This window comes from Daktulosphaira vitifoliae, unplaced genomic scaffold (genome assembly GCF_025091365.1).
Source record: "Daktulosphaira vitifoliae isolate Bord-2020 unplaced genomic scaffold, ASM2509136v1 Scaffold_4, whole genome shotgun sequence".
Taxonomy (NCBI): domain Eukaryota; kingdom Metazoa; phylum Arthropoda; class Insecta; order Hemiptera; family Phylloxeridae; genus Daktulosphaira; species Daktulosphaira vitifoliae.
This window is the reverse complement of record NW_026099575.1, coordinates 6,529,245-6,541,636: the sequence shown is the minus strand read 5'-3', so window position 1 is coordinate 6,541,636 and position 12,392 is coordinate 6,529,245. Positions and strand designations below refer to the sequence as shown.

General features: G+C 27.9%; 1 protein-coding gene across 1 annotated transcript in view; it reads left to right on the top strand.

Moving 5' to 3' along the window:
• Positions 1–3,382: 3,382 nt before the first annotated feature.
• Positions 3,383–12,392, top strand: part of LOC126903600 (receptor-type tyrosine-protein phosphatase kappa) — a 77,505-nt gene continuing 68,495 nt past the window's right edge. The window contains exon 1 of the mRNA XM_050681885.1: positions 3,383–3,904. Within this exon, the coding sequence (XP_050537842.1) occupies positions 3,796–3,904 (109 nt within the window). The 5' untranslated portion in view covers positions 3,383–3,795. The remainder of the gene's footprint in view (positions 3,905–12,392) is intronic.

Below are 12,392 nucleotides of genomic sequence, written 5' to 3'. Positions count from 1 at the left end.
TTAATTTTTGAGTTACGATAGTATCATACAAGAAAATATTTTATGGTAACCTCCATAACTATGTAAAAACAAGGATAGCAAGGATGCTTTTTATTTTGCAACTAGACTAATTTATTATATTGGAAACATTACAATTGGTACTCAATATAAAAAAAATCTATCTACTTATAATTTAAGAGAAACTTATATACTATATTTTGTTCAATTTTCAAACTTATTTAAGAATCTTTTTGGGGTAAATACTTTGCATGTTCTTTATATTCTCCATTAAATTAGGGTTATTTAGGGGAGGATATGCAATTAATTTTTTACAAAATATAAATTAGAGATAACATTTTTTAGTATTTTTTATACAAAACATTATAATGAGTCATAATAATTTTAGCACAAGTACTCATTGAGTTACAAGCGTTATGATATAGTGTAGTTGGGTGCATTTCATATTAAAGTACTTATACTCCTTTTCAAGCACTATATCTATTAAAATACTTGTAATTCAATGAGTACTTGTTTTAAAAATATTATAGATCCATCAAAATTTTTTGTATAAAAAGGTTTAAAAATAACTATCTCAAAATATTAAAAAAATATTAATTTTTATTTATTTTTCTTAGTCATGATCTTCTTCTTCTTCTTCCTCGTCTTAATCCCAACTACTTGGGGTCGGCCAAAACCCCATTTTTTTTTAGTCATGATAAATAATAAAAAATATTTAAGAAGGTAAAAATTATTTTAAAAAAATTTCATCAAAATGATATAAATTATCAAAAATTATAAACTTTGTCAATAAAATTAAAAACAGCATTATATATAAGAGTACTTAACTTAATATGTGTCTATTTTCTTTAAATGTAATTTTTTTCTACACTTTTAATTTTTATAAAAAAAAAGAAATTGTTGAGAACTGTAATGTTAAAAAAATATTCTAATAGTAATATCATAGTTAGCGATGACGTAGCCAAGAAATTCTAATCACGAGGAGCTAATACTAAAAACATAATGGTAGTTTTTTTAATAATAAAAAATCTGGTTAAAATATATTATAATATAGTAACGTATTCCATTTAGTACTACATCAAGTACTAAATTTAGTTTAGACAGCTAAATTTTTTCCGTGGGTCTTCCAAATGATGAAGTCGGTTAGGTCCTGTGTTATACTCGCCATTCAATGGTAATAACAACACAACTTAATTTTTTTATTATAATTTAAAATTGAACAATATTTTTAGCTAAACCTTTTAAATTTTATGAGATTAAATTGTTATACATTTTTTTTCGAAGGTTTCAGATTATTTGAAGAAAGAGGAAAAAATTTATAATTACTTTCTTATTTTTTATACAACACCTGCAATATACTTAATATATTTTGATAAAAGAAAGTTCCATTATAATTAAATTTAAATTTGAAATTAAGTTAAAACTTTTTCTGTAAATTTGATTTTAAATTTAATTTTCTTCATTGTCCAACATTGCAAAAGGGTTTTCATAATGAGTTTTTAATTTTTGATAAACACTATTAAATTTTGATTCATTTTGAAACATTAAATAAATATTTATTTTTTCAAATTTCAATCTAAATATTTAATTATTATTGATAAAATATTGAAATGATATGTAGGATGAACGAAGTTTCAAAGAGATTAATTTTATCAAAATGACTTTTTATTGTGTTTTTCTCATTAATACTCATATTCAACTGGACTAATATTAAATACCATTACATTAAATTATATTTAGCTTAAAAAGTTCCTTTTTTTTTATTAGTGAAAATATCCTAAGAATAGTTGTTATTGAAAATTTGATGTTTGAAACATCACAAATATGAATTTTAATGCATTGGCAAAAATTAAATTTATATAACTTCTCTATGCAATAAAATTGCATTTAACATTTTTAATTTAATTAATAATATGAGTAAAATTGAAGTTTGATTAAAGTTATTGATCATGTCTGGTTATATGATCGCTTACATTAATCCTTATGAATTTCTGGTACTGAATTTTAATATTTATTATAAAATAACGACAGTAATAAGATTTTCCTCCAAACCAAACTCAACCCAATCAAACCCACTCTCGATTCGTCGTAACGACAAACTTCCACAGCGTAGCAGTTTTTCTCTAATTAACATAACATCGCAGCTGCATATTACAAGAATTTAAAACGTTTATATCAATGTTTTGTGTACTAGGACTATACATGTTATCACGAGGTCAATTATCACTATCGAGATACTATGTAGCGCTCGTTCTAGTCACTTTTGCACAACCACTTCGTCGCGACCGCACATTGGGTACCAGACTATACAAATAACGTTAGATCATTACAGCCACAAAGAGCCTCTGGACACCACCTGGAGGCACCGAATATACGATCGCATACATTAGATCAAAAAGTAAGCAAATAGGTCAATTGTTACAAACAATGAGAACAACAGAACTCTTTTCCTCAATTACTGAACACCTATATATATATATATCTGGTACTAAAATTTGATATTTGACACTCAATACCGATGCCAACTTAAAACATTAACTATGTAGACACGAAATACCTCATAAATCTTCTGTAATTTAGATTTTTAACAAAATCTTATATGATAGTTTCTTTGGTATGAAACGAAAATAATTAGGTGTTTATGATACGATTTGAAGGAGGTCATAAAAATTTTTTTTTGCTACACCACACCCCCTGACGAAAATAACTCAATTACGCCACTTAGTGTATATTTTTAAATACCAAACATTTATTGGCCCGAATTTTGTCGAAAGCCGTAAGCAGTGTCTGTTTTGTTCATAGAGTACACTATGACCTTGACATTAAATAAAAGCCATTTTCTTCTCCTTAAGTATTAAGAAGTCGCCGCGAGCTACTATACTATGACTATAACTGTAGGGCCTTAGAATTTTAGAGGGTCAAATAATCTTTAAAACTTGTTCGCGTAAAAGCTAATTTTTAAATAACTTTTTAAGCACTAAGATTTTGAAACTGAACTACATTATTGTAATTAAAAGTAAGCTAGCCTATCACTTGGCTAATGAGAATCTTAGATCGACCTCAAAATATAAAACAAATTCTTTGCAACTTCCTGTTATAAAGAACTAGTTGATTTTTTTGCATATACCTCAAGGTAATAAAATTTTTATAAGATGATTTTGATCAATGCGCAAAAACGACTTAAAATTGTATTAATTTATGGTAAAATTTGTAGTAATTTGTGAACTGGCTCAATCAAAATTGAACACTTTTACCTGTTAGTAGCGTTGCGGTGACGGATTGACGTTGAAAAAAGAAGGACGCGCGCATTCCTTGACCGAACCGGCGACGCCTGGGCGTCGCTAAGGCGGCAGCGGCGACACACGGCTGTTATCGTCATGCTATTCTATACGAACGTTAGTTTCGCGCGGAACACAAACGTCGTAACGCCGTCGCCGTCGCTCTCAAAATCATTGCGCGTGTCGTTCGGTACGTCTTCGACGGTGTAAGCATTTTGTAATTATTCTGATAGAACGCAGTGCCGGCAGTGCGTGTGCCGCAGCTGAATAAGCCATACCGTTCCGGACAGGATCGCACGGTATATTTGAGTTGTTAAACTGCTACGGTGCCGTCAAGCTGTCGTCGTACAAGAGCGACTCGTCGGTTGCCGGCGGCAGTACCACCGGCAGCTACGGCCATGCACAGCTTTCAAACAACCTCCGACACGGGCACCACAACCAGCAACAGGGTTCGGCCGCTTACAACAGTGGCGGTAAAACGTACCGACATAAAGGTCGGTCGAAATCGGCCACCAAATATATGGACGACAAGCCCAAGAAGAAGAAGAAGTCGTCCAACAGCGTGTCTCTCGTGTCTATACCCAATACCATCAAGTTGTCCATGCTAAACAGCGGATTGCTACCACTATGTGAGCAAAACAAATACTTTATTTATTTATAAAACCTATGCCCGCGCTGTGTCAGCATATTTTTAGGAGTTCACAGATCAAATAGTACTTGTTTTTTTTTACTTAAAGTATTGAAACTTTATCTATGTTAATACATTTTCATTTAAAGTACCGTATAAAACGTGAAATAAATCCGTTAGGCTTATTTAAGGAATTGTTGTTTAAAATAAGATTTCTGAGGATCAAAACGATATTAATATGCAGTGACATGAACAAATCGTAAATGTTCGGACAAATTGAAACATGTCGATTGAGTGTATTACAATATTAAACACGAAGTTATTGCTCAAGTGTTTAATATTCTCATTTCGATAAAAATTATACCGAGTAAAATATGTTTTGTTTCTGATCGTAATCAAGCTTAAGAGTAATGCGCACAAAAAGCAATAACTACAAAATATTATTGCTACTAAAATTTTATATTTTTACCCAGTCAATTAGGAAATTTATCCGATGAAATACATCAATCCAGCTCAAGTTTTACGACACTTAGTTGGTTGAACTAACAATGTAATACTCTAATTGTAATAGGTTACAAGTCTATATTAAAGTTTACAAGTACATTTTTTTAACGATTTATCAAAAGTGATACATTTGATAAATTCGAGTATTGGAAATTGCTATATTTTTCTATACGATTGTGTATGTGCAATGCGTTTCCACACAATTACATAAAACAGTTGCTGACTAAATAGTTTAGTTCATTTTCAAATGAATCTTCAGATAACAGCTAAAATAGTTTCATCTTAAGAATACTCAAAAATGATAAATGTATTTTTATATTAACTTAATATATATAAAAATTAAACAATTTTCAGCTACAGAACAAATAAAAGATGAGTAAACCATTTCAGTACGTATTAGTTAAATGTGATGTCAGGCGTTATACTTCTACAGAGTGCCCCACCGTGATTTACTAATTTCGCTATATAACATTATATTAAAGTTAGTAAATCGCGATGGAACACCCTATATATAGTACTAGGTATGAGTCTAAACAAAATGAATCAAATTTTTTTTCTAATGAGCATTCAAAGCGGCGATAATCTTTTTTCACTTGGTTATTTGTATTACAACAACACTAAAATACATTTGTTTATAGTATGGTTCCATAAACACTCACAAGATATTTTCAAGTATAGTAGAGCTAATCATATTATTATTTTTTAATAATAATGGTTATTTGTCGACTTGCTATACATAAAAAAATGTAATTTTCTACTACGATCCCTTATACACTAAACTCGGATCGACTTTCGATTTTCAAATAACAACTCCAATTTTTTTTATGCAATCACATTTATTTAATTGGAAAAATATAAACGCCCAAATAATAATTATTTCGAATGGAGCTATCAACTTGTGTTTAAAATTAAAATTCTATTGTAAACTAATTTCAAATAATAAATATTGAAACTCCACAAAGTAAAAACAACTTGGATGCTTTTATAATAACTTAAGTGTAGGCTGTACTAGTTCAGTAATTTATAATCAATATTCGTTATACATATCTGATTTTTGACAGGCATCTTTTGAAAATTTACTAAAAGCTATTTCAAAGGAAATAATTGTCTGATATGATAGTCAAAGGCTGACAAAGTAACCATTTGGACAAAATGAAAATACAAAAGACGTGTTTATTTACTTAGATTTGTAGTAGTAAAATTTCAATTTCAATTTTTGTTATGCCCAATGAACAATTATGTATCTCTTTAGTACGTTAAAAAAATTGTATAAGTGATTGTTCACGTTTTGTAAAAATAATTTTTACTTTTTTACAAAATAATAAATATGCGATAGGCCTGACTGATCTAATAAACATTTCACATTTATTTTTTAAATAAAATTTAGCTTTCCCGTCTTTAACAGCTAAAATCATATAGGAATAAAACTTTATCTCAGTGAACACTAAAAAGAAAAATGTATCATTGCAAAAGTCAGAACTAATTCCCTCTGAGACTTATCAACGCTAAAAATGTCGATGTACAAACACGTATCGTACAAACGAAAAAATGCTCTGGCGCAAACAAAGTAAATTGTTTTGCTTGACATTGACATTTATGAGAATGGAGTGACAGGATAAAAGAATCATTTTATACAGAATCAGTAATCTTCTTTGTGTATTAGCTGCTTTTACATTGAACGCAATTGAAAATGTATAAATTGATACATTGTTGTGGTTACAAATTACATTTTGAAATTATTTTCACGACAACTGAACGAACTCATTTGATCTATTTTACCTACAAACTAGAGTGGAGATGTGCCATTACAATGTATGGAATTAGCCCATTGATAAAATACAACTTTCCACGAGCAACAAAATTAAATATCGTTAGTGCACCAAAAGTTACTATAATGGAAACTCGTGGGAAAATGTTCAGATGTTTACGTGTTGTAAGTGACGATTAATAAATTACACACGCACAAATATTTCGTTTTTTATTGTAAAACCTTTCAAGTATGAAAAACAGAATATTCAAAATCATTTTTTTTACCCTAGCTAGTTTAAATCAAATGTAATGAACGTCTCATTGAATTTGATAAATTTATATAATTAGAATAGAAAATCTAATAGAGGTAAATAATCACAAGTTTTGCTTTCTTAGGATAAAAAAAAAAAGTGAAATCCTAGCGCGTAATACATTTATAAATTTACTATTGTTTTTACTTATTAGTTATAAGTAAAATGAATAATGATTCATTAATTTTTTATTAAATTACGAAATTTATGTAGTTTCTGATAATTTTTTTTATTTATTTCAAATAAAGAAATTTTATTTTGAATTCTAAGAGACTTCGTCTAATTGACGGAAACTAGTTTAAGTCACTCAAATAGATGTACATATTTTAAGGAGTAAGTACTAATGTTAGGGCCACACGATAACATTGTGAACTAATACACATGAGTTTGCAAGTAAATGTAATAAATATAAAAAAAGTGTAATACCTTACAAGTTCATTATTTAACTTTTGTTTTTGATAACTGTTAATTTTCAATTTAATAATTACACAATGTTCGAAAAATAATTGATAGTTTTTAGCTTAGTGACTTAGTATAGAAAATATTTAAGTGGATTTTTACTTTTTTTTTCATGAGAGCAGTTTAAAAATATTTCCCTTTTTTATTATCTCTTATGCTTTATCACTTTTTTTAATATAATCTAAAGATTCAAATATTAAGTTTTTACTTTGCAAATTTATACATAATACGTTTTACTCTAAGGTAAATATAACTACACAGTTAACTCAATTTCGTCAAAAAAGCACTTGACTCTTTTTCCACTAAGCCAGCGATATAAAGTTTAAGTCAGTCAGATTGAATTGATAGAAGTGGGTTGGAAAGCGTTCGCGAAACTTCTATCTTGAAAATCATAAGTGTACAGAAGTAAAATGAAGATTACACGAGTAAGCACATTATATAAATTGAAGAAAAATCTTAAAACGTACACTTGAATATCTTGAAATAATTTTCATTTTTAATTATAATTGATACGCAATTCGCATCGATGCATTCTAACCGCTTTAAAATTTTTTATTACAATTTTACGGTACCGTTTATACTGAAATCAAAAATACATAGAAAAAAAATCATAAATTGAACACTTCATGGAATCTGTCTAATTTTTGAGTAAACTGTGGTAAAAATCCATACGTGGTCAGAGTCTAATATTGGAATAAGTAATTTAATTTTATAGTTATAAACGAATTGTTGATATCAAATTTTGGATCCTTTTTACATATTTTTAGTTATTACAGAGTTATCGAGTTAAAATTTTTACGTTATATGAATTATAAATTATTTTTGAAACTTTCATGTTATATTTCACTTTTTAAGAATACTGTTATAAGTATTTAAATAATGTCTATGAGACTTGAAATTTAAACTAATATATGTTGAATTTCTAAATTCTGAAAAACTAAAAAAAAAAAAAATTTTATTAATAAAAAAATGTAATTATTCTAAATTTTTCCTGTGTGAATGTAATCAAACTTTAGCCGTACTTCACTTTAATTTATTCATTATAAATAACATTTTTGTAAAGCAAAATATACGATATTATCAAAAAGTTGTTATAGAACTATCAAAAGTAAAATGTAATTGGTTAATTGACTTTTACAAATATATGATATGCTACTTTTTTTTTTGAGCCTGTTGATAGTATATTTATAATCCGAATGATAAATTCATAATACAAGACGATAATAAATGTCTTTATTCAAAGTTCATATGTTTGAAAATAATACGTTAAGTTAAGTGTGTATCTATTTAGCGTGTAATTAATTGAAGAACTGTATAGAAACTTAACATGATTTTCATAACAATTAACTTTGATTCTTGAAGGTGTATTTTATATATTATTTAGCGAGCAAGCAGTTTACATAGAATAGCGCTTAAAGTTTTGAATTTAGCTTAAAGTGACCTTTCGTTACAATCATTATTATGGTAACAAAATATAAAGTTTACACCAAGACCGATAAGGGCAGTAAGCCTTTATTTGAATTGATTCAAGTACTTTACGCAAAATTTTCTAAAGAATAAATATATTTAAGAACACACTGTGACCTTTGTACGGTTAGGCAATAGAATTATTCATTGTAAAATTTCACTCAAAAAATTAATTTGCTAAGATTTTATTCTATTAGATACAATACCTCAAGTTAAATGTATTAATACATTTATTTGATACTGAAAAAAAGTTATCTCTTAACAATCACTTTAAAGATATTTAAACTATTCTACTTGAAATAATTTAATGTATTCCGATTATGTGTACGCTATTTTTAAACTGAACGACTAAATCTTTTAAACAATGGTAGTGGTAATATTCAGATTTTCTAAGTTTACTCTCAAATCACCCTTAAATAAGTCATTTGTTATTGACTTTAATAAAAGTTATAGACTGTAGCTTAAAAATATATGCGCCTCTTCAAATGGCCTTTGTTCTTAACCTCTTTAACGGTCTCCTTCAATGATACTGCGTTATTGTAAATTCCCAATAACGATAATAATCTAAAGTTACTCAAGATAAAAAAAATACTTAGATTCTAGTAACCTTGTGAATAGAAATTCAAATCGGAGTGAAATATGTTCTGATAAACAAAACAAATTTCAATATGCATACTTTATTAAACATTTTTAAAGGACGAATTGTTTTTCAATATAATCAATTATTTTGTTTATTTGGAAATGATAAATCTATTAAAAACGAATATGTTTAGACGCCAAATGAGTAGTTTTAATATGTTAAGTTACTTGTATTCAGTATTGAATCATTTAACCTTGATAACAAATGCCAAAATATTAGATGCCGTTAAGCTTAACTATGTAGAACCCTGACCTGTTGGCGGGCCTATATTTTTTTGAATGCCAATTGTCGTCTTTCTTATTTTTACTCTAATCTGGGATCAAAAATGAAAACTCAACTTAGTGTAAATTTACTAAATGCAGAATAATTCTTTTAATATTAGCCACCAGATTGATCTTAAGATAATAATTAAGTTACTTTTGGTATTAATATAAGTATTTTTCAAACTCGTTCCTTATAAATTTTATGGCTGTCACTTAATTTTGTTTAAATGGCAACATACATATTTATTTAGCTTATAGGATAAAAAAATGGTTTAATTACGAAAATGACTATTGGGTCAAAAATTTACCTATTATTTCGGAAACTATAACTATTTTAAAATATAGAAAAGAAATAAAGTTTAAATAATATTAATTTGCATTGCTCTAACGCGCTATTTCTTCACTTTATATTTAAAAATGTTTATATCTTCCGAAGTACTATTTCAAAAGTTGTTATCGAACAGTCTTTCTTAAATAAATCGTTTTTTATTTTATATTATAGTTAAACTTGCATGTTGTTATTTAAAAATATAAAATGGACATCATTATAAGGTGTATATAAAAATATATAATATTTGATAATTCCAGCAATGTATGAAACTAAAAATTACCCAAACTAATTTTCTTAATATAATTAATATTTAAAAAAAATCGTTTGGCTAATATTAAATGAACGCATTACCTCGTATTTCAAATAATTCTTTACTTATTATAAGATTTAAATATGAAAATCTGGGAATTAATAAATAAAAACTAGTAATTAGTTGATATTTCAGATCAAAACTAAGAATAATGTTTATCATTGATTTCAATAAAATTAATTGATTTTAGTTCGACATATTTACGTTAAAAATAAGTTAGTAAAGTTTAAATCCAGTTTATTATATTTTCAAATGTTCACCAGAAAAAATTTCTTAAAAAAAACTAAACCTTGACTTTGAACTTGGTAAGAACGCTTGAAATAAATTAAACACATATATTTTAATTTTCACAATTTATTTTGGTCTGTTCTAGTGTCATAGATTTTTTAACTCTAAGAACTAGTTTTGCATTTTTAGTCGAGATATTTATTTTGTCCTAACAAAAAAATATACATTGTTTAAAACAATAGTTTTGACCCACAAAAATTGTTCATACTTCTTGAAAAACAACAAATTTTTTGATTGCGTGATATTTACAGTGTTTATTTTATAATTGTTGAAATATTGAAAACATTATGTTTTATACAACGCAATTTAGCTTTGGCGTATGTTGTCGAGGAAATTGCAAACTCTATATAAATTTGTTTTATATATTGGTGTACTTGTGATATCAAAGGAAACGACGACGTTGCGTTCAATGTTTATTACTTCAAAGTTTCATGGGAAGAACGACCGAAAGTGCTTAGATCATACAAAAGATTTTCCTATCGGAAATGCGTCCCAATATTAAATATTAGTTTATCTCTCTGTGCTTTTGGTTGTTCTTCCGAAGAGTCCGTAGAATCTGGAAAATTGGCTCCAGACCCGTCGTTGGAGATAAAACGTATTAGATAATCGTCATTATTACAACAACAGCCGTTGTCGCCGTAAGAGGTATACAATACAGAGAATAAGTGTGGACTATGTAGAAGTAAAAAAGCTCACCGATTCTAAAATTAGCGTACCGTGACACGTCATGCTGGGAACATTTTATCGGCTTCTGCAGTGGTTGCGTGCTAACAAAATGCCGAGCGTGGAGGAATATTTTATATTTATCTTTGGCCAGGGGTTCTTAAAAGAAAAGTCGAGGCACGCGCGTCCAGAATTGGCAACGATTCCGTAACGAGTATACGTTGTATTATTGTGTTATACTTGTGATATTGACCAGCTGACCGGATATTAGCAACGGCGTGTTTTGTCACTGGCATTGCTCATCGAAAAAGTCCCATCGCAACTCCATTAATGTATGTCAATGTCATCGACGTGGCCTACATTTTGAGTCGTTTGGTCGTCTGTCCGCAAATCCAAATCTTTTCCAAAAAATAAATACCTACGAGTTGGCCGATAGTTTTGAGGATTAATACCCGTGAGGAGGTCGATGATTAATGTACTTCTATTATGTTGCACAATTTGTTAGAATAGAAGACTTAATTGATACAAAAACATTTATTTTGTCGTCCCTATTCTGTTAAGGATACTAATTACTTGAAATTATTAACTGTAAGTAAGTTAGATTAGTTAGAATAGTTCATAAACTATCAACAAGATAATTAAAAGACTAAGCTTATACTTGAAACTTCTGTACCATTAAACATAATAAATATTTAACTAGTAAATCATGAAATTATAACAGGATTGATTTTGTTATAATAAAGTGTTGTTTAAATTTACATTATTATTATTATTATTTTGAAAAGTATTTGCACCGGTGGTACATAGAGAAAATACCTACAGATTATTTTCAAAAATCCTTTCCGCTTTTAAACAGATTTGAAAACAACCCATTGCAAATGACTCGAACAAAAAAAGAAAAAAGTGTGTATTTTTTACTGAAATTCAATGTAATCAAACAAAATGCTAGTGTTTATATTACAATATCCATCCGAATATAATGTAAACGTGTTATAAGAATGACTGATGGTATTCCTACTGTTTATTTTGTTACATTACATATCAAATAAATATAATTTATATTTTAAGTACATTACATGAAAAATATAAACGCAAATTATTTATTTAGGTTTGATGAAGAGGATAACAATTGAAAAATGTTTTATATTTAAAAATCAAACATTTAAAAAATGGCGAATTTGTTAATTAAGTTAGGGTGTTATACTAATTTTATAATAATAATAACAAGTGTTTTGGTCTAGAATCTCGCAAATTATAACGACGGTCTTGATGTAAAAAAGCGTAAGTTAAGTAAAATGTTCTAAGAATTTCACCTGTAAAATTTTATGAATTTTTTTTAAATAATTAATTTTTCAATTCAATATCTACGAATACCACTATTTGAATATGATGATTAAAAAAATAATATTTTAAACCATATAGGTTTGACACGGACCGCGTCGTTCTCTATACACGGAACCCCGCGACCCGTGACACCTGTATCAGCCGCCGCCCTTCTACGTGC